This window comes from Thermothelomyces thermophilus, chromosome 7 (genome assembly GCF_000226095.1).
Source record: "Thermothelomyces thermophilus ATCC 42464 chromosome 7, complete sequence".
Classification (NCBI taxonomy): domain Eukaryota; kingdom Fungi; phylum Ascomycota; class Sordariomycetes; order Sordariales; family Chaetomiaceae; genus Thermothelomyces; species Thermothelomyces thermophilus.
The window spans coordinates 2,733,683-2,759,608 of record NC_016478.1 but is presented as its reverse complement, the minus strand read 5'-3'; the positions used below and the strand labels follow the sequence as shown (position 1 = coordinate 2,759,608).

The following is a 25,926-nucleotide window of genomic DNA, read 5'->3' as shown; positions in this document are numbered from 1 at the left end:
ATCACCCGCTTTTCAAACCGGGCCCCTAGAGATGCTTGCATTTGGGGCGGTGAAGCTGCCGCGAGAGGCTACCTGCCTAAGTGAATTACGACGGCCCGGCCCTGTCTGATTTGTCTCTGAGATCACCAAGCTCTGGCTTGTATAGATGTGGGGGGCAGTAAATGATCTTTTTCCAAGAGCAGCATCGGAAATGAGGCTCAACCTCTCGTCAGACTGCCGGCTTCATGGGGGTGACTTTTGTGTCGTGTAATCTCTCACCAACGTTGGCATATACCGGTACCCCGTGCTGCACAAGCATGCTCCTCCGAAAATGCATGCATACCAGGAGAACGAGTAAGCACAAAGTTAGGTATGTATGGAATCGTGCCTATATGTGCGTAGGTTACATGCAAGGGTTAATCCCGGCCTCCGTTTGTGTTCTTGTGTTGTTCAAGCACTACCACTACCACATGACTGTCGAGAAATAGCAGCTCAAACACTCGAAAGCCAGCACACACATTCTGTATGGACCCTGAGAAAAAAATGAACATAGAAGATTAACGCCCTGTAAATGCGGTACCGCTGCTCCAGACAACCGCCCCGATGCCCAACCAAGCACCGAAGCACGTAACTCGGACCAGAGGTGTAGACCAAGACATTAGATGAGGAAAAAGAAAAGCAGCGGAGGTCGAATCAAGTATGTGTCGTTGAAGAAGAAGGAGGGGGAGGGCTGCGTGATCCCGGGCGGAAGTGCAACCGTCCCAGCAGGTGGCTGGTCCTGCGGGCACGCTGCTGCTGTTGCTCCTGTTCCTGCTGCTGCTGCTGCTGCTGCTGCTGCTGCTGTTGTTGTTGTTGTTGCTGTGGTTGTGGTTGTGGTTGTTCTTGCTCTCGCATTTCCGCTCCGTCGGCGGCTGACTCGCGCAGCTGCTGCTGCTGCGAGCGGTGTCGCCTGAGAATCTCGATGCGCTCTTTTACCGAGGCGTGCCGCAGCCGGTGGAGGTCGAGGAAGCGGGAGGATCGCCGGTGCCGTTGTGATGTGGCGCTCGACGGCGAAGAGAGGGGAAAGTGGTTGTCGACGTTGTTTTCATTGTCGTGGCTATTTTCGTGGTTATTATTATGATTATGATTATTATTATTGTTGTTGTTGTTGCTGCTGCTGCTGCTGCTGCTGCTGCTGCTATCTGGGCGATGGCCAGTGCTAGATCGGCGATCTTGAGGACGCAGATCGAGACGGCTGAAGAGAGAGATGTTAGAAAAACGGGTAAAAAAGGTGGGACAGCAAGAAAAAAAAAAGGAAGAAGCGAGGCTTACCATAACGGGCAGGTTCCCGAGATGTTAACCAGCCATGGGTCGATACACGGCGGGTGAAACTTGTGGTTGCAAGGAAGGACCCGAACATCCTCTCCGACGGTGAAGTCGTCGGTGCAGATTGGGCAGCCGAGATGTTCCTCTGTTGAAAGGCCCCCGGAATTGTTACCCTCCTTGTCCTTGTCCGGCTCCTCACCTGTCCCACCCGCCGGAGTTCGATCTTCGGCAGGCGCCACATCTGGCGCGGGTACCGCACCCGACATTGGCGCTGCGCTTTGGCGGACTTGCGGCGTCCGGGGCTCCTCCGGAATCGCAGACAATCTCGTCCCCATCGAGGCATCGGGCGCTGTCGCCGGCGGCTGAGATTCCAGCTCGAGTGACGGATCGGCCTTGGGCGGCTCGGGGTCTCCGAACTTCACAATCGGCAGTGTCTCCAAGACCGCCCGCGCCAACCCCTTTGCGCGGCTCTGCGACGGCCGCCCTCCTTGGCCCGATCGCGGGCCGTACCGCTCGGGGTACCGGTGCGCCCGGATTGCCCCTGTCCCGATGATGACCAGGAACAACAGCGTGATGAGGCCCGTTATGCTATAAAGGATACTCATGGCGACGGCCGAGTGACTGCCGCTCGTGTCTTGGCTGCCTGGTATCGTACTAGTCACGTTGTCAGCGCCGGTGATCGTTGCGCGCAAGATCCCACCGGCCTGGAGGGTATTGTTCAATGTCGCCCGTGCTGCGTCCGCATCGCCCATGGTGTAGAAAAAGTCGTAGCTCAGGTCGTCCCCCTCCAGACGGCACGCATTCAGCTCTAGGCTATAGAGCAGAATCGCCTTGGGCCGGCCCTCCATGACCTGATTGACCACCTCGGTGGCATTCTCGCTGTCGCAGCTGAAGAATACTATCGTTTCCTCCTTTCTTAGATCGGCGTCGGCCAGGGCTTCAACGGGAACCAAGCTGCCGTGGACCCAAATGGACTGCGACGTGTTAGCAACGGCAAGCTCTCGGCGGTATTCCGACTGTAGAAGAGACCCAAGCTCACACTTCGGTCGCTCAGGTTCAGCCCGGCGTGTTCGGTGAGTGGGTGAACGCTGTATGTTAACTGCAGTGCCGCTGTCTCCGGGACGGTGAGGTGGAGGTGCATAAGCGAGGCCAGTTCCCGCTCGGTGATCGCGACGGCTGGTGATACCCTCGCATCCTCGGCACCGGCCCCGGAGAGGACGGAGACGAGGGAGACGAGAAGCAACCGCCGAAGCGAAGACATCGTTCCCAGGGCCGGCGACGGTCGACGTCGCCACGGGCTGGACTGGAGACGGGATGGCTCGCGAGGAGGCTCGCGAGGAGGCTCGCGAGGAGGCTTGCCCGACGGATTGGGCCGAAGCGGAAATGGATGCCGGTGGAAGTGGGCAGATGAGGGCCGAGGCGGGAGGGTGGGCCCGGGTACACACTGTTTCGCAGAAGGTCCCTCACTTCTCATGTTGGCTGCCGGGGCACAATGGATCCATGCTGGAACTGCTCTGCGGCCGTTCCCTTTCCCTTGGCCCCTTCGGTTCCTGATCGCCCCGGATGCCCAGTGTGTCCGCTAAGCCAGACAGAGGACTAGGGGGTTAAGGGGGAAAGAGTCGGTTGTTGGCACGAAGCAGCTTGGCTTCTCGAGTCGAAACAGCTGTATTCGGCGTGACGGCAGTTCGCCGAATGCGAAAGCTTATATGTAGGTAGGTCGGTATGCACTGCACCGTCTTGCCGGCCGGGTAAGGTATGTGATATTTGTAATCCGTATGTGCTGACGAGCCTCAAGAGCAAGAGACGAAGCTGATGGGCATCAGACTCTCTACTGCCTGAAATCTGTAACCTACCAAGTAGTGGTCAGGTATCTCGGAGCAACTAAGATGGTCATCGCAGCCTTATCAGATACACGGCATCGGCGGTCTGGAGCAATCATTCACACAAACCGTCGCAAGCGGCAGGATGTCGCGCTGCAGTCTACTGCATCGTAGGGACGGTTTGATAAAGGTTCAGATGACGTGAGAGGTGCAGCATGCTGTGTGGGGAAGGAGAGCGCCCGAGGGAGCCCAGCGCCCGGACTACATCAACCCAAAGGTTGGAGGGGCGGTTGTTCGGGCGCAGGTGGGATTGGTTGAACAGAGCGTTTTGGATCTGTTTTAGTGCCCGCCTGCTTAAAGCAACGGCAAGGCCTCAGGTCCAAGCGCTGGGGTATTGCATCATTGAAGCGCGGGGTATGCTACCACCTGGGCAAGCTAGGTAGTTCTTGGACCTTATCTAGGTGGGTACCATCATCACCTTGGCTAACTGGAGAATAGTACGGATATGTATGTACGGATTACATACATACAGTACATACATACATACCTCGGCTGCTTGACCCTAGATTATTTCTAATGCCCTGCACTGAATACCTTACCTACAGTAATACAGAGTGCCGTGCTTTTGCAGTACAAGAGGGTCCATCATCAACGCGTTTTGCAACATTTCCACGACGACGTGCTTCAACAGTCTCACTGTTGGTCCTGGGAATGCTACCTACGTATGTATGTACATACAAGGTCTTCATACTTGCCCGTCCACGTGCAAACTAGTTTGTCAGCTGAACGAGCTTGTCCATGGTCCCCGCAGCAGGCCCTTTCTCGTTGGTTGACTGCCACACGAATCCATTCCAGGATCCGTGGCACCCGATCTTGGATACGCGCTGTCGCGCTGAACTCCTGGTTGCGCATCTGGGGCTGTGAACCTGTGTAGCCACTTCCCAAATTCCCGGCTGGTTCGGAGATTTTGTCGGCACGCCGGCAGCCGAGCCCGGGATCGACCACTGGCGTCTCAGATGCAAAACGCAAACCGCCGAGTTTATTGGCGGAGAGGGCCGGGGCATCATCATGTGCGAGAATTCGGTATTCCGCATAGCCCAAAAAAACTCCTGTGCCCAAGCCAAGCCTGGCCCTCATGAAAGTCAGAAAGACACGAAATCGGGAGATACGGCTTCGAGCGCAGCCTCTCGTCGAAATGGCTCGACCATAAGGCAGCCACACTGGGTGAAGTCGGAGTCGACGGTCAGGGGGAAGCACAAGGTAACATCAGAGTTAAATGGTACTTGGCGGGACATCACACAAGAGGGTGTTACAGCAATACATGATCCTTGCAACACCGATGTCGCGTGGGTTGTCTTAGGATGCTTGCAGGGGAATCAGTGCGTACGCCGACGCTTGCGAGCTTGTCCAAGACACATGAAGAAACGAGCGTTTCTCCTCTGCAGCTCGAGGAAAACTTAAAAAAAAAAAAAAAAAACCGGCCCAGATGCCAGTGGAAGCCAGTTGAGGTGCTAGTCGGGCCCTAGCCATCGGAAAGTTAGCTGGGCTTGTTGACGCTCGTACTACTGTTAAGATCTCGAACTGGTAGGGTTGACTTGACACAAAGGCTCCAATACAGCACAATCACAGAGTTGGACAGGGGGCTCCTACCATATCGATTATGCACGCGCGCCCGTGCCATGATAACCTGGCGATACAACTGACTCGTCGTCGGCACGCCGGCGCCACCCGAGTCAAATTCGAGACTGGGCTACGTCCATCCTCTAGATCTCTTCCATATCCTCAAGATCGTCCAGCACTGGGAAGTCACCAACCTCGACCCGCTCCGGCCGGACGAACACGCCACGCTTGAGTTCCGATGCTTCGCCCCAGTACCGGGTGCCACCGATGCTTCCGTCGTTCTTGCCGACCGGCTCATCCAGTTGGATACCAACCCACGCTCCCACGCCGGGGATCTCTTTCACGTCACCCACATACTTGATCTCCCCTCGCCTGGAGTCGTCTCCGCCGACCTTGCATCGCTTCCCGACGGCGATCCCGCGAGCTTCAATCTCCTGGGCAATCGCCGCAATTTTGGCCTGCTCTTGGCTGGGAGCGTTGGGGTTAAACCGCCCTAGCTTTTCGGCCTTCTTCCAGGCGAGGACAGAATCCGTCTTCTTCTCGTACTCCTCCTCTGGCAACACGTACTTCTCGACCTCGGCTGTATTGGAGAAGTTGGGCCTCGCTGAGACGGGCCGTGTATCGGCAATCTGAACCATCTAGTTAGTTGCACGCTACGCCCCGAAAATGCCAAGTCATGGCCATCTGCCACAGCGCGCCTGCTTGGATATTCGTGGGTGAAGGGATACAGGGAACGTACCAGTAGCTCGGAATATGGCTTGAGAGGGAACTGTTGCAAGTACACCGACTCCTCGTCCGGGGCCTCTATCGCGATCTGCTCGTTGGACGAAGTTCTGAGGGAAATCTTTTGACAAGAAGGCGGTATCCCAGTGATGGGCTCGAGCTTAGCTTTAAGCTGCGAGATGGACCACGACGGCGTGATTCGCCTCTCAGAAGAGACGTAGTCCGACACCACAAAGAGAGGAACGTCTGCCATGGCTCTAGCACGTGTTCCAACACGAATCCAGACTGGCGCGCGATATCTCGGATTTGGGGAGTTTGCAAGGAGTCTGCGTCGGGAGACGGTGCGGATTTGTCAACAAAGTAACTTGAAGCGACGCCCGACCAATTAACTGTGCGCCGCTGCAGTTTCTAAAGTATAGAGTAGCTCGAGACTCCACAAGGGAAAGGGACGGCCAGAACGGGAAACCGAGAAACGATTGCTTCTTGAACACCGGAACCACTTACTGCGGAAAAAAACGAAAAAAAAAAAAAAAAAAAAAAAAAAACTCAGGCCGAGGTTAATTGTCACGGCTCACTCATTTGATCTGAGCCCCAAAGCTATGGGTTCTGGTTGGTGGTTTTCACGGCAACTGCCCAATCCATGTGAGAGTTCTTGCAGTGGAAACAGTTTGGTCAGGCACACCACATGCTAGCGAACATGGCACGTGCGTGATTCATAACTTAACACCAGACATGGCAGCCACCACCAACACACGACCACGTCGGCTAGTGTACGGAAATACACAAGAGCTGGTTTTCTAGGCCCCTAACGGAGATTCTTGCCAAGTGTCACCCAAGTAGTGTTTTTACTGAACACTTTGGCAACTACCTTCGGCACTCCTCATCGAAAAACAACCTTCAACGATCAGCCTACATTATTATCCATGTCAATGCAAGTCATCGACAAACCGATCTGCGGTCCCCCAACGCCAAAGTGAAGATCAGGCGACAGGACGGAAACCGACAGGGGTCGAATGTTCTCCCGAGATTCCAATCAAACCGGGTTCCGCCCGTTTGCAGCATCTCCAGGAACCGTTTCATTGGAGACGAGCCAGGCGGCATCGGCCTGTGACATCGCAACATTGATGCGGACATCAGATTCCGCCGCGAATCGAAGATCATTCAAACGGCAATGCAAAACGCCATTGGTCGGGCCCACAACAACGACACTCGAACTCGTCCGCACCTTCGACAAGGCTACCACCATTGAGTGTTGAAACCCGAGACCCGAGATCATCGGTCGGCACGAGCCGCCCATGCCCGGCTTATCCCGTACCTGACTATGAAATTGGATGTATGTAAATGTATGTACGTCCGTACATACATACTCCGATCTCCATCCCGCGCCTACAATCGAACAGGAAATGGCTGCGATGCATGACAGAGGCGCTATCCACGTTCTCCTCGGCCGCCGGTGAGACTGAAAGTCGACGAGGTTGCCGCGAAGCTAATACCCCCGGAAAAAAAGCCATTGTCTTGCCTTTCCTATAACACGCACCTCATTCTTCCTCATGCATCGTCCATTTCCGCATCGAGTCACCGCCCGATGCAGCCAGCCGCGTAGAGCGGCTTACAGACAGACCAGTCCGGCCCGCAAGTCGTCGGCTTCGACAACGTCGTAGCGAGCTTCAGCTGTTTCGTCGCCCAGCTGGCCCTGCATATACTGTTTAATGCGACAGGGGCATGGGCTCGAAACAAGCGTTGGGCAACAAAAGGGATGCATCGCTTGCTACCCAAAGCCTGCCAGCTACCGCTCACCGCCACGTTTGGGCTGGGACAAGATCATCTCGTAGCTCCGTCGAGCCGCGGTTCTGAACCTCAACTTTTTATCCACGACAGAACGGCAAAGATAGCCAAACCTCCGGAGGGTCCCTTTTTCGCGGCACCACCCAGAACGCCCCCAAGAGCGGAGAGGAACCGAAAAGGGGGTAATGTGAAAAGGAAGAAAACAACAGCTTGCAACAGTTTGATTCTGTCTGGTTGCACGGGTCCTTGAAACCGAACGGTCTTCGGTGGCTGGCGTCTACAACGCTGGTTTTCATATGCTCACAACTGCGTATGGGAAGAAAACGATAAGGCGGCCTGTCGGTGTCACATAGAGCTAAGCCCACCTCACCTATCGGCAGCTCCAGGTCGATGAAATGCCTCGAAACCGAAACAGAATTCCCCGATTCCATCAGTACCCCTCAGCCGTTTGCCTCCCCCGAAATCTGGTTGTACGAGCAGTTCAAATTGTGGCTCCTGTCGTCCGCAAATGGACGGCTCCTTCTGGAGGCCTCTTGCCGATTAGCTCCGAAGGCGACGCGCAACACAGGTGCCAAACGTGGTCAAGGAGTCCACGCATGACTATTTTGCTGGGCATCTGAAAACATTATGCTGAAAATTTGGCAACTGCAGAAATTGACCCCGCGCTGCGGCTCATGGTTTCACCACTCATGCGCGTGTCCTGGAGCAGCTTGAATTTGAGGGTGGAATCTCCGATTGGCTTGGCCTCGAGCTGCGTCCAATCAACATCTGGCCCAGTTAGTCCTTGGCTCTGGACTCGAGTGTTCATTGAGGGGCGGAGGCCGCGCGAGGAGGGAAGAGGACGCCTCCAACGAGCCCCAGCATGCCGACTTGGCAGGGATGCGACGCTGTGTTCATCACGGGTGGAGCATTCCTCCATGCAAGCACACCCACCCCACCGGGCGTTTTCGAACGCAACGATCCAAAAAAGGGAGCACGATCCCATGATCGTCCCGCCAGCGATGCTCCAACGAAGGCGCTGAATCTTGGATGCGGGGAACATTAAAAGAGCTCATGCAAGCTGACCGCCAGTTCGTCGGCAGAAGCGATCTGTGCTTGTTGTCTGTGCTCGGTTACAAAGTGATAGAATCGATCGGCCAGCGCTGTTCAGACACATGACAATCTGATTGTTGGTCATCGTTCGCTCAGACAAACGTCTAAACAAGCGCATCCGACAGGGGAAGGCCGGCACTGGCTCCGGAGGCGCACAGACACTAGGTCCAGACTACACTACGTCCGTACAAGTCCCGGCACCCACTCTCCCGATCGCGGCGCGGCCGGGCTTTATTCCGGCCTTTGACAGCACCCGGATAACGACCCCCCCCCCCTTGCCGCTTCGCCCAGGCTACGGCACTAGAAGGCGAGGGGCAGCTAAGATCGGTGGATGCTACATACAATGCTTGCGCATTTGCCCTGCTATCCATGCAAGCGATGCGTCCGCCATTCGCCGTGGGACAAGGATCACGCATATCGGATAGCGAACAGACGCAGGTTCACCGCGCCCTATTTCGCGCACGGATATTGCGTGCCTCCTTTCCGTGCATGGCATGGCAAATGCGCTCGCCGGATCGGGCAGGCGGCTTTGACAACCAGATCCGAAGTGATGACCGGGATCTGAGATCTCAACCCCCCCATGCGTGACTCGGGCCAGCATCTTGGCCCGAGGGCACATGCTTTTGGGAAAATACGGATGGAAGCGAACCCTCGCATCCAATCTCCACCGGCTCATTGAAGACCTTGGGCGTTAACTAGGGATTGCTGAGTGGTAAGCTTCCCCTATTCCGTTTGCACAGTATGTACGGAACATCCTTACACTACACACATCCATCGACCTGTACGGGTTATGTACCGCCACTAGCCGGTATTGGCTCTTCTGCCGCCCAAGCAGATGTCGAGCAGGGCAGTGGCAGCACGAGGACAGCGCCTGTCCTCGATCATTGCGGGCAGTGTCTTCAAAACGAGATTTGTGCATACCACCAAAAAAAGCACGCTTAAGGCGCTGACCGAACGAACTGTCAAGTTCAAAATCAGCATCGAGAAAACCTCGATTACTTTTTCTCGTCCACGTAGTGTCTGGACAACGGGGCTGGCAAATTCGCGGCGGCCTCCCGCACCAACATGCCCACCCCACCCATCTTCCACACTTGGCTAAGGTACTCAGGAGCTCCGGCTCACGCCCCGGACAGAGTTTGTCGGTGACAGTTTCGAACTGATGGGTCCTGGCTCTTTTTTTTGCTCGCCCGCGGCCGCTCATTCGTTGCGGTAATGTTCCCCGTTGGTCTCCACGTCTGTTTCGTGGCTAGGACGTTCGCTCTCTACTCTGGTATCCCCCTGGAGGATGATGCCTGGAGCGATTGGTCCGTGGACTTACCAACGTTGGCCCGGCGCTTTGCCCTTGCTCCCAACGCCACCAGTTCTCTGTTACCGCAGGCACCGATCCAATTCAGGCCGTCCAATAGTTGCGTTTCTGCTCGTTGTGGCAAGAAGGAGAGACCTGAAGGCTGGCCCGAGCCCAACTCTACGGCAACGGAGCCTTTGCCGACTTGCGACCCGACCGCTCCTCCTCGAACCCTGCAGTTTTTTTTTTCCCTTTTTTTATCTTTTTTTTTTGCTCCCTTCTCGCACGCCTCCAAGCGGTGGATGCGCCGGGCTACTCCGTGTCCCCGTTTCCAATCATAAATGGAGCCGAGAGAATAAGGCTTTTGGAGCTGAAGACGGCTTTCGCAGAGCAGCACAGGGGTTACGTGCACGCATCCGTGGCGACCACGGACGCCTTCCACCATTACCTCGCAAGCCAAGTTTCAATCTGCGTGTACTGGTTTCGAGCCTGGCGCCCCTTGCTCTCCAGGGCGCCCCGAGTCCCACGTATGTAAGACAGCCCAGATGGTCGACGTTCGTTTGGCCACGAGCGGCTGGGGCGAGAGCGCGAACGGGGGGCCCAATCCAGTTCTTCTGAACATCGACGGGAAGGCCAATACTGGGACCAACCCTCGAACCCGCCCTGTTGAACTCCCGAGACATCGGCAGGGGCCGCATTGTCGCTCGCCGAGTCACGGCGGCTCACTCTTCCCACCCGGCTTGTCGGTTTGCTGGACTTGGTAGCATTTTCTCCCCAAAGGAAAACCAGGCGTTTGGTGGACATGGGGGGCCACTGCAACAATAATGGCCCGCCGTGGTCTCCCTCCCCTGAGAATTGCTACCAGTCACCAACCGCAGCGCTACAAATTACACACATTAAAGCCCTATGCAATGCCTAGGGTCTGGCTTCCCAGAACGGCATCTTACATCGCCTGCTTCGCGAACCTGGTGTATGTGGGTATGTATGTACTGTACAATGGAAGCCCTGACCCTTACCGCACATCTCTAGTTCTGTTTCTTAGTTTCTTTGCCGCTCCACAATTGTTATACGTTCGCTCCCCGTTTCCGAAGCACCCCCTTCTGCTACGTATGTAACTGTACATACATGTCCTTGCAGTACGGAGTACGGAGCACGTAGAGCGTCCTCTACCGGTCCCCGCCCCAATGCCTTGCAGCGAAGTCCTGCATACTCCCGTTTTGATATGGGTATTCCATCTCCAAACCCTCCTCTCCTCCCTGATCTCTGCAGCGTTCAGTTTTCTAGACCCTGGTTCCGTCCCCCACACTCTCTCTATTAGTACTGCCGTGACAGGTACGCCATCATCAAGTGATGGTTTGACCCCCATCTGCTTCAAGCTCCTTCCCTGCTCAGACCCTAAAACCCCCCCTCCAAGCTCGAGAAGCCGGTGGGCACGGAGAGAAGGGACCGTCCTCCTCTCGAGCAGCAACATCCCGTAGAGCTCGCCTGACCTACGTATTCACCCGCCAGCACTCCTTGTTTCCACCGTGTGCCTCTGACGGGCCATCTCGTCCGTCCATTGGCGCACAAGTCCCGAGGCAGAACCAATCATCATGTGGACATAAGCAGCACCCTGAACATACCTGCCAGGCCTTTTTGAATAGACTACGACTACAGCAGCCCCATCCAAAGATAGCGCTCCCTTCACTCTCTAGGTAGGCGGCCCTCCCCTTTTCCCGTTATCACCCTCCAATCCACCCCTGCCCCGCGTGTATGGCATCACAGATCGTATTCATCCCACCATAGCCTCCTTCGACCCTCCCGAACCACGACTGGGACTTTCTCGCCGACTCTAGCTTTCGACGAGCAGCTTCTGCGGAGACTGTGCTCCTGCCGCCTGGCCACATCGCGCCACCCAAACTCGAGATAATTCATCTCGGCTCAGACGAGGGGACGACAATACGGGGCCACCGGGACTTGTCTCCCGCCCGCACGACTCAAGCAGGACGCGCGAGGTCTCGCTGGCTGTAGGGGTGTAAAATTGGCCTCTACAGCTCACCGTGGAACAGGGCGCCAAGAGGAGAAGATCTTTTTTTTTCCCTCGAGGCGCACAGCTTTGCGCCTTGATGAACCGTCTGTCCTTCCAGGCGAAGCCGGCGAGATCTACCGCCCATCGTGGATATCGCCTCACTCCTCAAGGGCCCCGACTCAAATGAGTCCTCTGCGTCTCCCTCCCAGCAGCTTCCATCCGGCTCTGTCTCAGCAGCACCTGCAGCGGAAGCGGCACCTACGAGCCATCCGCCACCGGCCCCGTTCGCCGTGGCGACCAGCCCCTTGTCTCCCCGTCTCGGCGCTGCGGGCGGGGCCGGGGTCAGAGCGCAGCGTACTTCTGAGGCGACTCGAAGCTCGAGGACAGGTTCGCGCCCCGGAAGCGGCGGAGGGAAGCGCAACATGCCACCTCACACATCCGAGTCGCCGGCAAAGAAGCAGAGCAAGTGGTCACCCGAGGAGGATGCCCTGATTATCGAGCTCCGGGGCAGCGGCATGAAATGGGACGACATCTCGAAGCGTCTCCCGGGCCGGAGCTCCATCAGCTGCCGCCTCCATTACCAGAATTATCTGGAACGGCGCAGCGAGTGGGACGAAGAGCGGAAGAACAAGCTCGCGAGGCTATACGAGAGGTGAGTTTCCTGAACCACCGAACCCCTGAACCCCTCGTCCTCTTAACCGCGCCCTACCAACCGTTTGTTTTTGTCACTCTCTAGATTCAAACCCGAGATGTGGGCCAAAGTAGCCGAAGAGATGCAGGTTCCCTGGCGAGCAGCCGAGGCCATGCACTGGCAGCTAGGTGAGGTTGAGATGGCGCGGCGGGCGGGGGTGGTTCCATTCTCGCTGAACATGACCTCGAACGAACCCCAAGGCTCGACCATGCAGCGCCGCATCTCCCCGACCCGGGGCCACCACGCACACTCGCAACCCCAGGGCAGCCTCCCGCACAATTTCTCCGGCCTCCCCTCACCGCACTACACCAGGGCACCGCCCGGACCCGGACCCGGACCCGAACTCGGACCCGGACCCGGCCCGGCCCCTCCCCAGATTCCCCCCATCATCCCGCCGCCGACCCCAAGCTCGGCCGGCAGCAGTCGCCCGCTCTCCTCCCGACGCGACAGCCTCCCTCCGCGCCCGCCGCCCTTTGGTCCGCCCCTATCCGAAGTGTCAGACTACGGCTACAGCCTCGCCCCGATCACGACCGATCCGCTCGGCCACGGAGGTCGCGTACCTAGCGCTGGGGTTGCCGGAGAACGTGCCATGACCACCAGCGGCGGCGGTGGCGGCGTGCTCCTCCCCAGCGTGGCCGAGCTCACAACCGGCATCAGCCCATACAGCACCCCGGCCTACATGCCGGGAAGCAGCCAACAACAGCCGCGATACCAACAAAAGCAGAACGTACCTACAACCAGCAGCCCGGTCCACAGCAGCGCCACCGCCAGCCCAGGTCCACCCGGTGCACTCTTAGCCGCCCTCACGCCTCACCCGGCGCACGAACAACCACAACCACAACACCAACAACAACAGCAGCAGCAGCAGCAGCAGCAACAGCAGCAACAGCAACAAACCTCCTCCTCAACCGGGAAGAGACGCGCAAGCCCGCCCGACCTCTCAGACAGCAGCACCCGCTGGGAGCCCGGCCGGCGTCGCCAGCAGCATCATCATCTGTACCCCGCTTCTGCCGCCGTCTCCGGCACCGCCACTGCCTCGTCTTCCTCCTCGGGAACTGCTGCTGCTAGGGGCGCCGGCTGCAGCAGGAGAAGCAGCAGCAGCGAATACCCGCCCACGCCGCCGGCGGCGTCCGCCTCGCCCTTCGCTGCCGGGGCGGCGGCGACATTGATTCCGGCTCAGAGGGGGGCGACAAGGCATGGGCCGTAAATTTTTTTTTTTTTTTTGGGGGGGGGGGGCAACATCGAGGATCCTGGTCAGCTTTTTTTTTTATTTTTCTCTCTTTCTCTCTCTTTTTTATTATTATTCTTCTCTTACTTTTCTCACTTTTCCTCTAGCCATTAAAAAAAATCATTTTCTTACCTCATCTTTTTTGATCACAAAACAAAACAACTCGGACACGTGTATGCATTTACGAACGGCGGATGTGATACGGAATCATGGGTCTTATGGGCAAACGTTACCTACCTATTACCTAAATACTTTATCTAGTGTTACAGGATGGGTTAGGTAAACAACTAAACGGAGAAAAGAATGGTGGGGGGGACACGGAATGATGCGTTTTCTGTAATGGGTATAGTGGGAGGACAGAAGCTACATTTTCTTTTGAATCTTCTTTTCTCGGAAAGATAAACAAGAAGGAAATTTCTCGTGACTTTCTCTATTACGGATCTCCCATATTTTCTATTGCTTCTCCTTCTTCATTTTCATTTACCTGCCTGATTAATTACACACGGCTATCCACGTTCGGGAACGAACAGATGATGGAAATCGGAAGGACTGTGTACTTTTTATTCCGCTTTATTATTTTGCCTTCCTTCTTTCCTTCCTCTCTGGGTGTGCGGGAATACCCGAGGATAGACGGATACCTCGATTTGACCTCCTGATCTTTCCAATATTATCATTTCTAATTACTTTTATTCTTCTTTTGTCTATATTTTAGGTTTCTTTTTTTCTTTCAAAATCATAATTACCCCAACGACAATGAGGTATAAACGGCGTCCGATAATTAGTGGCCGAAAAGGAGAAGGGCAACCGATAAAAAAGGCAAAGGGCTATTAGACGAAATCTTCCTCTTTTATTCTTCACTCTCTCCTCTTTAATCCTTTCTTTTTGTGTTCTTTTCACCTTACACACACCCCCCTCCTTCTTCTCTTCCAAATTCCGGTCTTCACTGACAGGTGCAAAGGAGAGAAAGAGAGAGAGAGAGAGAATAGAAGTGTCGAGCGGAAGGGGCGTCGGTAGGCTCTCCATTGTTTACCTTGTTCAGGCATGGTTCAGGGGGCGGCTGGATCTACTAGTAAGAGAGACGGGAACTCTGGGAACGTTTTCATTTCTCTATGGTCCAGGAATACGAGACAGGAGTTCATGTGGAAAACGGGATGAGGAACATGGACGGATCGTGAGGCCCAGAAGGGCAGTGAGGGAAGCCAATGGGCAGGCGGGCAAGGTGCCCAATAGAAAAAAAAAAAAAAACAAAAAAAAAAAAAAAACCAAATGAGACGTGGCTGCAGCGAACAAAAGTAAGACCAGGGGGTCGGTGGAGAACGCCTGCATTGGCGAGAATGGCTTACATCGGTTTGAAGAGAAGATACGTACAACGCCTCCAGCCACTTGGAAACCAATTGAGCCGAGGTACTACTTAATAAACGCCGGTTGAATTGGACATTTATTGTTGTTGTTGTTGAACCTGTTGAATAGGCTTATTGGTAGCCATGACCCACCAGTTGTCTCTCTCGTAACCGCTCGATACGACTACACCCCCTGCTGCGAGGACATCCTCTTCCAGCTCGCCTTTGCGGTAGAGGTGGTAGTAGCGCTGGAATACGGGGTCAGAGCCTGCGTCACCGCTCTGAGTCGCCGAGCCGCGGTCGCCGACAGCCTGGGCCTTGTCTCCTCTGGGCGACTTTTGCGGCTTCGGCTGCTTCTTCTGCTGAGACTTGAGTACCCAAGGCACCAGCAGGTCTTGCTCACCGCCCTCGTCCCATCCGCGTCGGCTGGTGCCCTGCTCGAGGGCCCAGACGTAGACGAGTACCTGACCGCCGGTCCGGTCAGCCTCTCCGAGCTTGACACATCGCAGGAGCTGCCGGATGGCCTCTTGCCGCCTCGCCCGAGTCGACAAGTGGTGGATGACGGCCACGCAGATGACGAAATCTGCAGCATGCTCGCGGAAGGGCAGCGACAGCCCGTCAGCCACGAGCACGTCGGCACCCACCACAGGGCGGCCGCCGCGCCCAGCTTCCCCTCCGGTTCCCGCCCCTGCTGCGTCGCCCTGCCGTGTCTGGGGTTGCATGCAGCGGTCCCTGGCGAGCGAGATGAGCGAGTGGCTCCGATCGGAGCCCACCATGAAGACGTCTGGGTTCACGCCCAGGTATTTGCCATTGCCGCAGCCGACGTCGAGCCCAACGGCGCCGGGTGCCTGAGACCGCAGGAACGATCCGACGGCGGGCCATGGCTTGTAGCGGGTGGCCGAGAAGTGTGGGGCGATCGCCTCGTAGACGCCGTGGACGTGTGCGCGCTCGTAAGCCTCCGCTTGTGCCTCAGCCGCGGCCGCGGCCGCTGGCCCCGTCTCTGTCTCGGTACCGGCCGCTGCTAGTTTCGCGACCGCTTCAGTTGCTGACAAAGATGGTAATGCCGACGGCGTGGCAGATGATGAGGCCATGGCTCCCAAGACCTCGGGCCACCGCTACTGCTGCTGTCTCTCTTTGGGGAGGACGGAAGAGGTGCGGTACATCCAAGAAAGCAACGAGATTGGCCTGTTCCCCGAGGCAGTGCGCGTCGAGTTAGGCCACAGCAGGTTTCACACACCGCCGCGCCACGAATCTCTACGCGGGCTGGGACGGAACGAGGCGATTCCAATCCTCCTTGATTGGAAAATAGGGGAAGGGACGGAGGGGGGTGGAGGGGCGTAGTTAGTTCTTCCTGACCGCCTGTTTCACTCGTTAGCGTGGGAGAGCGGAAAACGGGATTGGGCGTGGCTTTTCAGCTTTTCAGGGACAAGATGACGAGCTGCGAAGTCGGAAACTGCCACGGCTTGCAGACACGTAATGTATGGTATGGATGTGTAGTTATAAGTGTAGTGCAGCGTAGTGTGTCAGGCATTATCACAATGCATGCTGTCGTCTGTGAACCGATGGATGTGGGAGTGCTGGGGACGCACAGACAGGGGGGGGGGTAATAAGAATGCAGTTGCCGACTGCCAGAGCCCATCTTCCGTAGAGGGCAGAAAGAGGCGAAAGGAGGCGGGCGCAAGGGGCTGCGGTCAGATTCCCTGCACTGCCTGCATTGGAACCGTGATGGGAGGGCAAGCGGATGATGTAGTATATCTCTGTACTCTCAGTCGTTGGTGCTGGAAGTAAGCGTGTACCACACACCATACTACCGGCGAGAAGTGTTGTATGTATGTATGTATGTACGTGTTTCCGAACCGTGCCCAACATGTGCAGATCCGGGTACCACTGCCCTGGCTAGGCAAGAGAGGCAGGGACGGGAGCAGGGGGAGGAAGCGGGAGCAGGGGCAGGGCTTGAGGGGCGTGAACGGTGAAGAACGGAGGAGGGCCAGAAAAACGGGAGCATCCGCACCCGACAAAAAAGGAAAACATTTCGTATCGTACCTGGCGGTCAGTCGTTGGTCAATCTTGGGCTGACACTAAAACCCCTTGACATGGAAGGAGATCGAAATTATGCACAGTATCGGCGTCCAGTTCCGGAGCTGGGGGCTGCGGTTCGGTTAGAGTTAAGACACCACCAGACCGAGAGTGCTGAGGTGAGACAATCTGCTGCTGCTAGTGTATGTGTGCGCTGTGTGGAGTTCCGAGCATGTATGTAATACAATACAGAGTACGGTGGGGGCACGAACTGGGGGCGCCTTCCCTTCTAGCCGCCCAACCTTGAGAGCAACCACCACAACAAGTATGGACCGTTCCGTGAGCCAGGAAAAGAGCGGGAAGGCGCCACTTTCCCGATCGCCTTACGCAGAGGGAAATTTAAAAATTTTTTTTTTCTATTTCTGCAGATGACTTGCGTTCCAATTCCCATATCCGTCTCTCTGCAGTCTCGCAAATCGAATCTCAACTAGTAGCTGATCGAAGTAACCATCCCCGCTGCGTGTCTCGGATCTGCACCTCGGTCTCACCGGCTTGTCAATGGTGCAGCGAACACGTACTTATGCTGTACTAACATGCAGCGTAGACACTAGTGTACTGTACTGTACATACCTAGGTGCATACCTTAGCTAGTGTACGATGCAAGTGCATACAGTACCTACCTTGCAGTAGGGCGATGAGAAACAAAGGACCCAAGGACCCGGAGGCTGGGCCTGAAGAGGACCGCTCGCCGACTGGTGGTCCGTGTCAGCAAGGGATTGATCTACTCGAAAGAGATCCGGATCCGAGACATTCCGACATGGCAGCCTCGCGGTGCGTACACTATCACAGGCCAACAAGGGGGCTAACTATCCTCTCTAGCTCCAACAAATCCCCCGAGTCCAGCAGGGCCCGGGCGAGTTGAAGTGGAAAGTATCCGTACTCGGGCTCCCCTAAGTATTATGTATGTATGTACATACATACCTATGTACATATATGCCTTATGTGCATGAACAACAACAGCACTGCCGGTAAAACACCACTCTGTCCCGTCGACGAACCCCCCCGACATAATCTTCTTACCCTCCCCAGCTCGTCATAATTCACCCGCCCGAGCCTGACAGGATCCTTTACCGCTTTCCCGTGTTCAGCGGGCTCTGGGGGTCGTACACGTCGGTCGAGATGACGTCCGGGTAGACAACGTCGCCCTGGCGCAGCGCCTCCTCCATGACCTCCATGATGGCGATGCTCTCGCTCCACGGCAGCGTCGCGCTCTCCTTGCGGCCGTCGCGCAGGCAGCGCGCGCACTCGTCGGCCTCCCAGAACATGCCCTGGCCCCAGCCGTCGCGCTCGGCGTCCTTGGGGATCGGGCAGTCGACCACCTGCACCTCGCCGCCGTCGCCGCCCTTCTTGATGACGCGGTACTGCAGCGGGCAGTAGGCGGGGCCCATGACCTGGATCTCGCCCGTCGAGCCCTGGATGCGGATGGCCGCGCCGCCGCTGTTCTTGCCGTCCGGGTCGCTGGCCACCCGGAGCGACGTGAGCGCGATCCCGTGGCTCTTGTGCTGCGGGAACTGCACGATGATGCTGGTCGTCTCGTCCGCCCCTGTGTGGTACTTGTTGACGGCCGCCACCACCTTGGGCTTCTCCTTCTGCTCCTCTGGCTGGACGTGGTAGAGCGTCTGGAACACCCACGTCAGGGCGTAGATGCCGAGGTCCAGCAGGGCGCCGCCCGCCAGGTCGGGGTTGACCATGCGGTGCGAGTCGGCGAAGTCGACCTTGCCGTCGCCCGAGTCCCTGCCGAGCGACAGGTCGGCTGGCGAAGCCGCGAGCGTCAGAGAGATGCCGCCGCTTGACGAGGAGGGAGAGGGGAGCAGGGACTTACCAATGGTGCGGTAGACGGTGCCGATGGCCCCCGACGAGATCAGGTTCCTCACCTGGATGCTGAGAGGGAAGTAGCGGGTCCACACAGCTTCCATGAAGAAGACACCCTTGGAACGGGCCGTCTCTACAAGCTTGCGCGCCTGCGAGGCCGTCACCGTCAGGGCCTTCTCGCAGAGCACGTTCTTGCCGGCCTCGAGGGCGAGCATGGCGTTCTGGAAGTGGTGGCTGTGCGGGGTGGCCACGTAAACAATGTCGACATCGGGATCGGCCACCAGTTCGTGGTACGAGCCGTAGGCCTTGGCGGAGCTCGGGGCCTTGACCTTGCCGAGGAAATCGGCTGCCCTGTCCTTGGAGCTGGACGAGGCGGCGGCCACGACCTCGTGGCGGACGTCTTGCACGCCGCGGACGGCCGGGTTGGTGAGGAGGTCCTTGGTGAAGACTGGAAGCACCCAAGTAAGCAATCGCTGATCCGGGACAAGGGGCTAACGGGAAAGCCACCACTTACCCTCAGCAATCCAACCCGTGGCCATGATACCCCACCTCACCGTGTACGCAGTTGACGACGCCATGGCTGTTGTTTTAAGGTGCGGAGGACTCGACCCGTTGATTACAGCGAGCAGAACCGGGCTCGACACAGAGAGGAGCGAGGCGAACCTATTTATTTACGAGCGAGACCGCTGTTCGCGTCTGCGGATATTTTGTCAACCTGTCGGCGCTTGTGCTCTTAAGACCGAGTGCGGAGCAGGTCGTTATCGGCGCGCTCCCCTCCCCTCCCGTCTTCCCCTCCGTCGATGGGGCTCATGGCGGGGCAGCGACGGCGTTGCGGGTAATTAGCCGAAACTATCTCTCCACAGAACCAGGACGGCGGGTGCAACCGCTGGGCCCTTTATTAAGAGCTCTCCGCGCTCGAAGCAGCTGTGACGGCCCACTGAAGCGGGTCATGGCGAATCAAAAGGCATCGATAGACTGCTGCTTGGAACATTGCTGGGAACCGCCGGGGGAGCTTCCCCGGGCGAAATTGGGGTCGTTGCAGGGATCTGACGACGTCGCTCGATCCGCATCGTACTGTATGTATGTACAAGGGGGGTCATCGATGGCCTTGATGGCATTGGAGATGGAATATGCACGATGCGCTTGACAAAGATCTGCAAGAAGAGAAAGAAGCAGCTTTGTAATTAGGTGTTACACATGTGCAGAACACATCCCTACGTAGATGTTCAGCTTTGGTAGCCTCTGTATTGCTGTTACCCATTAACTCTAACAATTTCCCACGCACACACCCTCAGGGTAGGTAGCCCCTCCTCATTGGCAGCACAGCTTCAAGCTGGCCCTCACCCCACCAACACCACCGGCACCAGCAGCTTCAATGTCTTACGTACTTTCAGGCCGGATTAAGTGCCGGTCATTGGTGATTCCCACAAGGCTTTCAAACCTCATCTCGTCCAACACTCCATCTCAAAGCCGACAAGGTCGACTCGGCCAGTTCTTCGCTATTCCTTACAGTAGTAGCGAGTCCCTCTCCTCCCCCGCGAATAATCAACAACAGCATGACAATCCCTCAGTCGACGGCGGAGATGCCCGCCATGATGTACGGTACCGCATGGAAGAAAGAACGCACCGCCGATCTCGTCTACCAGGCCATCAAGGCCGGCTTCCGGGGTATTGACACGGCTGCCATGAAGAGACACTATGACGAAGTCGGTACGGGCGAAGGTATCCGCCGTGCAATCAGAGAGGGCATCTGTACCCGCAAAGACCTCTTTGTATCTCCTCCCTTTCCTCTTCCTTCCATAACCCGCCGTCTCCCCTCCCTCCCCCCCCCTTCCTTTTTTTTTTCCTCCAGCCCATTTGCATTCTGACTTTCGTTAAGGTGCCTGAATAGGGCACAGCCTCATCAGGTTCCCACCATGATTTACATAACTTTAGCTAACTTCGAGATTACCTGACTGGCTTCTTCTCCTTCTTCTTCTACTCTAGATCCAGACAAAGTTCACCCCGGTAGACAACACCTCCGCATACTCTCCAGCAGACCCGATTCCCGCCCAGATCCACGCCTCAATCACCTCCTCCCTGGCCAACCTCTTCCCCACGGACCCATCAGACCATACCAACGGCAGCGGCGGTTGTGACGGCGGCAAACCCTACCTCGACGCCCTCATCCTCCACTCGCCCTTCCCCACCACGCAGCAGACCCTCGAGGCCTGGAACGCCCTGCAAGCCTACCTCCCCGCCGCCCCGCGAGACCCCTCCTCCTCCTCCTCCGGCCACCCCCGAGGCCAGGCCCCGGACGACGACCCCCGCGCCGGCACGATCCTGCGCCTCGGCATCTCCAACATCACCCTCCCCGTCTTGCGCGCGCTGGCCTCCGCGGCGGGGACGGTGCTGCCGCAGATCGTGCAGAACCGGTTCCGCGCGGCCGAGCGGGCGTGGGACGCCGACGTGCGCGCGTGGTGCGCCGAGCGGGCGGTCTCGTACCAGGCCTTCTGGACGCTGACGGCCAACGGGGCGGTCTGGCGGCAGCAGCGCGCCGGCTTCGTCGCCGACGTGGCGCGCGGCGCGGGCGTGTCGCCCGCCGGGGCCTGGTACGCGCTGCTGATGCTGGCCGCCGGGCTGGTGGTGCTCAACGGGACCACGGACCCGGCCCACATGAGGGAGGATCTCGAGGTGCTCGAGCGCGTCCGCAGGTGGAGGGAGACGGCCGAGGGGAGAGAGGTCTGGGGGAGGTGCGCGACGGAGTTTGGGCGGCTCGTCGGAGGAGGTGTGGTCGACCAAGGAGGGAACGAGTCTTGAGTGTGTGGGGGGGGGGGTGAAAGTGGTCGTTGCCGTTCACAGAAGCAGATGATGAAATGATGTATAGTGATGAGAAGGGTTTGTAATGGAAAAACCATCATGACCGCGGGTAAGGAGGCGCGAGTTTTGATGGCCGGTTTGGGCGGGGTCGAGTATTTACCACATGATATATGGTAGGTATTAGCTGCAGGTGCTGCAGTTCACCTCCAGCAATGAACGAAAGAAGAAGAAAGATGCAGTGCCAACCAATCCCCGATGCTAAAAGTTCACAAACGCCGTCTCGCTGGCCCGACGAGACAGCAATGCCGGGATGGAGCCAAGAGCCGAAGCAGCTCTTCTGCCCCAAACGTCGCCCACGAGCGACGGATGATTGATGATTCCCTTCGCTCAGCGATGCACAACAACCCTCGCCCCAAGCGCTCTCGCGCCGTGATGATGCGACCAGCCCAACTCCCTCTCCTCCTTTTTTTTTATTATCTATCAGTATCCCTCCATTTTCAACTTCCCCCTCAACCCACCAGCCTCGTCCTATTCATTGACCGCCGTCAGTAACACATTCCATCATATATCCAGAGAGAGAGAGAGAGAGAGAGAGAGAGAGAGAGAGAGAGAGAGAGAGAGAGAGAGAGAGAGAGAGAGAGAGAGAGAGAGAGAGAGAGAGAGAGAGAGAGAGAGAGAGAGAGAAAGAAGAAACTAAAAGAAGGAAAACAGGGGTAAAATTAAACAAAAAAAGGAAACATACCTCGGCTTTCCTCTTCCCCAACACCCCGGATCCCGAAGCCGAGCCGGGGCCCCCTTCGGACAACGGCAAGACGCCGTAGGCCTCGCGATGGCAGGTCGCGTGGAAGACGCGCTCCCCGACCCGGACCGCGTCCGTCCACACCCACTCCTGCGCCTCGTCCAGCCACTTCATCTCGAACTTCTCCTGGCAGATCGGGCACGCGCTGTTGACGCGGGACGAGTCCTCGGGCACGGCGAGGTACGGGACCCGGGAGGCGGCGGAGGCGCCCGCCGCGGAGGAGCCGCCTTGCCGCTTGGTGTTGATCGTCGTGTGGTGGAGGGCAGCAGGCGATGCGGAAGAGGAGTGGTGCCGGCCGTCGGAGGAGTAGTAGTAGGAGGACGAGGCATCCTGCGGGTGGGCATAGTCCGCGTCGATGGCTTCGCGGGACCGGATCCAGTCCTGTTGTTCCGGGCCAAGCCGAAAAAGAGAAGCAATCACCGTTAATGATGATGACTCGAGAAGAAAAAAAAAAAGAAAGGCAGAGGGGGAGGAGGGTCGGGAGGAGGGTCTGGAGTAGGGGTTGTACATACCGTCTCGTCGACATACCAGCTGCGATGCTGCCCGCGCTTCTCGGCGTCGTTCATGCGCTGGTGGACGCGGAAATGCCAATCCATGTGTGCCATTTTCCTGCGGCGCCCTTCCTCGTCCGTCCCGAAGCGGCGGCCGCATTGAGTGCAGGGCGGACCGAGGTTTTCGTGGAGTTGCGCGATCAGATGTGGGCGGAAGCTGGCCACGTTCAATGTTTAGCCTCGCGCTCCTTCTCTCAGGGGGAGGGGCCGAAATAAAAGAGGGGTCGAATACTCACGTCTTCAACGAAGTAGTGGTGAGCTGCGGGTTGCCAGTCGGCGTGGACGAGACGCCGGCAAGGGACTGGTGACCGCCCGATCCCAGACCGGGCGGCACGGGAGTCGCCGGAGCGGGTGTTGGTGTGGCGCCGGGTTTGAGAAGACCGGACTGTCTCAACAGGGCCAGCAGCGCTGACGGGTCTGTCGGAAGAGGAGCAGCAGCAGGAGGAGGCGGAGCGGGAGCGGGAGCGGGTGCGGAAGCAACAGTGGCTGCGGATTTGGGTGGTTCGGTAGACCCTTGCGAAGGCGGCGGCCGCAACGCAGCCGCTATTGCTGCCGCCGCCGCCGGTCCGATGGCCGGGCTAGGGGCTGCCGGGGGAGGAGGCTGTGGTGTGGGAGTCTGCTGAGGCGTGGCCGACTTCCGCGCGGCTTCTGACAAGAGTGTCGCCAGGGCGCCTTGGCCGAAGATCGAATCGATTGACAGGCCCCCGCTTGGAGCCGGAGGAGCCGGCGCAGCGGATGAAGGACGCGCCAGAGCCGCGGCGACCGCCGCCGCGGCTGTCGAGGGCACGGGCGTCGGCTGCTGAGACACAGCCGGCGGTGTTGGAGTGCTGGTGTACGAAACTCCTGGATACGCGGTGTTGGGCGCGGTCACACCGCTCCCAGCAGGGCCGGCCGTGGCTGGCGGCTGCGGGCGTATTTTTACAGCAAGTTCAGCAACTCGATCTCTAATGATCATCAACTGATCCTGAGGCATGTCTTGGCTCTGGATTATTGTTTGCAAGTCCAGCAACGCCTTCAGTCTGGTCTGTTTACTAGTATCAAGTGGATTCTGTGCAAATTCCGCCCTTTCCGCAATGATCAGTTGCTGGATATCATCTTTCAACTTGTCTATGCTTATCCCTGGTTGCGGAGTGCCATAGACTGACCCCGCCGCCGGAGGCTGGTAAGGGGGATAAGGCCCGGCAGACGGAGCAGGCTGCGGTGTTGCACGGTGAGGGATCGCACTTGGATTCTGGATGGCGCCGTTAGCAGACAGGAACGAAACGACTCAAAACCAAAAAAAAAAAAAAAGGGGGGGGGGGAGCTTACGCCTCCTGGATGCATCGGATACGGCTGCGGCGCCGCGTCTGGCCGATGTCCGTTGGATCCTGGATAAGGGGGTTGCTGTGGGGGTGGAAATGACCTCGCAGTGGGAGGTGTCGGCGTGTCTCGGCTCGGGGCGGGCGGGCGGCCGCGCATGAGCTGCTGCTGGCCCTGGTAGCTGTTTTGCTGGGCGGCATAAGCGGCGTTCCGGGCCGCCATCAGAGCGTTCTCGATCGGCCGGACCTGCTCGGGGGGGAAGACCGGCTTGGTCGATAGGGAGCCCGGCACCGGTTCCTTCCATGTCTTGAGCATCTCGTCCATCTTTCGCCTTGTCGCGTTGTCCACCTTGGTGTAGGCACCCATGAAGATGGAATAGAGCTTCGGGCCGAAATAGAGCGCGTAAGGCGTCGGGACATTCTTGACGACGGAATCGAGGACGTACAGCGCCGGTAGGGTTCGTGTGGGAGGCGCCTTGTGCAAAAACATAAACATTAGCTTCTGCCGTACGGGGCGCATGACCACGAGCACGCAGTTTGTTCACGGCAACGGCAGCGGCATACCTTTTTGATGTGGCTCGCCAGCACCTCGGCAATAGCGAAGCCGTGACTTGCGTTCTCTCGCGCGATGTTGGTCAATGTCGCGATCTCGATACGAGAGTTAACCGTGAGATCTTCCAGGGCTTGCCGATAATCCTCGGCCACGTCGGCCGCTTCGTCTGCCATGATGGAGATGTCGAGGAACCAGTAAGGATAAGGCCGAACGATCAGACAACAACGAGCAGGTGACGCCAATCGAGAGATACCAAAACAGATGCTGCGTGAAGCGCGGCGCAAGAAGTTCCCCCGACAATTCCAGTCACGAGGAACGCCAAGCGTGGTTCTCAGGTGTGTGCCCTAATTCGGATGATGGCAAGAACAGACGGAAAAGCAGCTATTATCTCCCTCTGCGAAGCGAGGCCGACCCAGCCACCCAGGATCTTCCTGCAGGACCCTTCCACAGCGCAACCAGCCCAACCGCCCGTTTCTGGACACAACGCCCGAATCACGATGCTCACACCATCCACAGCGGCTCCTCTACAATGGCGGGCGCAGAGAGGAGAACAGCAATGAGCGAGGCGCAAGAAGCGTAACGATGATGCGTGTGACGGCTGCGGGAAGAACAGGGGCCCAGGGCAGGAGATTGTACGCCGTGGTTCGGCAGGCGTGGTGCGAGTTCTCTCGGCCTGCTTCGACCCAGATAAGGCGGTGTCACGCAGGAAACTTTTAAGGTCGAAGGGCTGTGTAAGGTCGTTGGAATTTAGATCCTCATGTAAGAGTCAGCTTATTAAGTTGCCGGCGGCGGGAGCAGGTGAGGTGCATGCCCCAGTTGATCGACGGGACCGAGTTTTGCTCAGGTGAGCGAACGGCTGCAGGAAAGAGCGCGGCTGCCAACGAAGAACGGGGCCAGGGCCACTCAGCAAAATCAGGCGCACGGGCCGCACGACGTCCATCCCTCGGTTGGCGTTGGGATACATCCCGGTCACAGAAGGACATTTTTTTTTTTTTTTTTTTTTTTTACCCTGGAAGAATCTACCATTTTCACGACTTGGCCTACTTCTCGAAGCGTCCAGGTGTTTTGTAGCGTGGCATATCACAATGCTTGGACGATCGATTTCAATCCTGATCTGCTCCGGATTCGGCATCGTTGCCAAGCATGCTGCTGATGGATGCTA

At 57.5% G+C, this 25,926-nt stretch overlaps 7 protein-coding genes across 7 annotated transcripts; 2 read left to right on the top strand and 5 right to left on the bottom strand.

Moving 5' to 3' along the window:
* Nucleotides 1-569: 569 nt before the first annotated feature.
* Nucleotides 570-3,211, bottom strand: MYCTH_2312624 (uncharacterized protein). Its single transcript, XM_003667089.1, has 3 exons — nt 2,324-3,211; nt 1,291-2,258; nt 570-1,213 (listed from the first exon to the last, which is right to left on the bottom strand). Exons 1-3 carry the CDS (start codon nt 2,543-2,545, stop codon nt 673-675), a joined length of 1,731 nt encoding a protein of 576 aa, XP_003667137.1. The 5' UTR covers nt 2,546-3,211; the 3' UTR covers nt 570-672.
* A 1,468-nt stretch (nt 3,212-4,679) lies between these two features.
* On the bottom strand, nt 4,680-5,956 carry MYCTH_2312622 (uncharacterized protein). The gene is made up of 2 exons (XM_003667088.1): nt 5,464-5,956; nt 4,680-5,353 (listed from the first exon to the last, which is right to left on the bottom strand). The coding sequence occupies exons 1-2, from the start codon at nt 5,698-5,700 to the stop codon at nt 4,868-4,870; spliced, it is 723 nt and encodes a 240-aa protein (XP_003667136.1). The 5' UTR covers nt 5,701-5,956; the 3' UTR covers nt 4,680-4,867.
* Nucleotides 5,957-12,039: 6,083 nt separating this feature from the next.
* Nucleotides 12,040-14,073, top strand: MYCTH_109046 (uncharacterized protein; the record flags this gene model as incomplete). The annotated part of the gene is made up of 2 exons (XM_003667087.1): nt 12,040-12,269; nt 12,354-14,073. 2 exons carry the CDS (start codon nt 12,040-12,042, stop codon nt 13,513-13,515), a joined length of 1,392 nt encoding a protein of 463 aa, XP_003667135.1. The 3' UTR covers nt 13,516-14,073.
* Nucleotides 14,074-14,963: 890 nt separating this feature from the next.
* On the bottom strand, nt 14,964-16,246 carry MYCTH_2312616 (uncharacterized protein). Its single transcript, XM_003667086.1, has one exon. It carries the CDS (start codon nt 15,965-15,967, stop codon nt 14,975-14,977), a length of 993 nt encoding a protein of 330 aa, XP_003667134.1. The 5' UTR covers nt 15,968-16,246; the 3' UTR covers nt 14,964-14,974.
* A 1,480-nt stretch (nt 16,247-17,726) lies between these two features.
* Nucleotides 17,727-19,912, bottom strand: MYCTH_112471 (NADP:D-xylose dehydrogenase). The gene is made up of 3 exons (XM_003667085.1): nt 19,279-19,912; nt 18,775-19,212; nt 17,727-18,705 (listed from the first exon to the last, which is right to left on the bottom strand). The coding sequence occupies exons 1-3, from the start codon at nt 19,340-19,342 to the stop codon at nt 18,020-18,022; spliced, it is 1,188 nt and encodes a 395-aa protein (XP_003667133.1). The 5' UTR covers nt 19,343-19,912; the 3' UTR covers nt 17,727-18,019.
* Nucleotides 19,913-20,134: 222 nt separating this feature from the next.
* On the top strand, nt 20,135-21,612 carry MYCTH_2312612 (uncharacterized protein). The gene is made up of 2 exons (XM_003667084.1): nt 20,135-20,536; nt 20,751-21,612. The coding sequence occupies exons 1-2, from the start codon at nt 20,321-20,323 to the stop codon at nt 21,561-21,563; spliced, it is 1,029 nt and encodes a 342-aa protein (XP_003667132.1). The 5' UTR covers nt 20,135-20,320; the 3' UTR covers nt 21,564-21,612.
* A 241-nt stretch (nt 21,613-21,853) lies between these two features.
* Nucleotides 21,854-25,027, bottom strand: MYCTH_2312608 (uncharacterized protein). Its single transcript, XM_003667083.1, has 6 exons — nt 24,776-25,027; nt 24,222-24,686; nt 23,150-24,144; nt 22,875-23,070; nt 22,306-22,743; nt 21,854-22,091 (listed from the first exon to the last, which is right to left on the bottom strand). Exons 1-6 carry the CDS (start codon nt 24,935-24,937, stop codon nt 22,044-22,046), a joined length of 2,304 nt encoding a protein of 767 aa, XP_003667131.1. The 5' UTR covers nt 24,938-25,027; the 3' UTR covers nt 21,854-22,043.
* Nucleotides 25,028-25,926: the final 899 nt, after the last annotated feature.

What these genes read in the sequence shown, in the direction of transcription:
- MYCTH_2312612 (XM_003667084.1), top strand. Translation starts at nt 20,321, where the DNA reads ATGACAATCCCTCAGTCGACGGCGGAGATGCCCGCCATGATGTACGGT. An exon ending in GTACCCGCAAAGACCTCTTT is followed by an intron (nt 20,537 to 20,750) that starts GTATCTCCTCCC and finishes CTTCTACTCTAG; the next exon opens with ATCCAGACAAAGTTCACCCC.
- MYCTH_112471 (XM_003667085.1), bottom strand. Translation starts at nt 19,342, where the DNA reads ATGGCGTCGTCAACTGCGTACACGGTGAGGTGGGGTATCATGGCCACG. An exon ending in CACGGGTTGGATTGCTGAGG is followed by an intron (nt 19,213 to 19,278) that starts GTAAGTGGTGGC and finishes GGGTGCTTCCAG; the next exon opens with TCTTCACCAAGGACCTCCTC. An exon ending in CACCGTCTACCGCACCATTG is followed by an intron (nt 18,706 to 18,774) that starts GTAAGTCCCTGC and finishes CGGCTTCGCCAG; the next exon opens with CCGACCTGTCGCTCGGCAGG.
- MYCTH_2312616 (XM_003667086.1), bottom strand. Translation starts at nt 15,967, where the DNA reads ATGGCCTCATCATCTGCCACGCCGTCGGCATTACCATCTTTGTCAGCA.
- MYCTH_2312624 (XM_003667089.1), bottom strand. Translation starts at nt 2,545, where the DNA reads ATGTCTTCGCTTCGGCGGTTGCTTCTCGTCTCCCTCGTCTCCGTCCTC. An exon ending in TGAACCTGAGCGACCGAAGT is followed by an intron (nt 2,259 to 2,323) that starts GTGAGCTTGGGT and finishes AACACGTCGCAG; the next exon opens with TCCATTTGGGTCCACGGCAG. An exon ending in TCGGGAACCTGCCCGTTATG is followed by an intron (nt 1,214 to 1,290) that starts GTAAGCCTCGCT and finishes CTCTCTCTTCAG; the next exon opens with CCGTCTCGATCTGCGTCCTC.
- MYCTH_2312622 (XM_003667088.1), bottom strand. Translation starts at nt 5,700, where the DNA reads ATGGCAGACGTTCCTCTCTTTGTGGTGTCGGACTACGTCTCTTCTGAG. An exon ending in AGCCATATTCCGAGCTACTG is followed by an intron (nt 5,354 to 5,463) that starts GTACGTTCCCTG and finishes TAGATGGTTCAG; the next exon opens with ATTGCCGATACACGGCCCGT.
- MYCTH_2312608 (XM_003667083.1), bottom strand. Translation starts at nt 24,937, where the DNA reads ATGGCAGACGAAGCGGCCGACGTGGCCGAGGATTATCGGCAAGCCCTG. An exon ending in ATCCGATGCATCCAGGAGGC is followed by an intron (nt 24,145 to 24,221) that starts GTAAGCTCCCCC and finishes GGCGCCATCCAG; the next exon opens with AATCCAAGTGCGATCCCTCA. An exon ending in GCTGGTATGTCGACGAGACG is followed by an intron (nt 22,744 to 22,874) that starts GTATGTACAACC and finishes CCGGAACAACAG; the next exon opens with GACTGGATCCGGTCCCGCGA.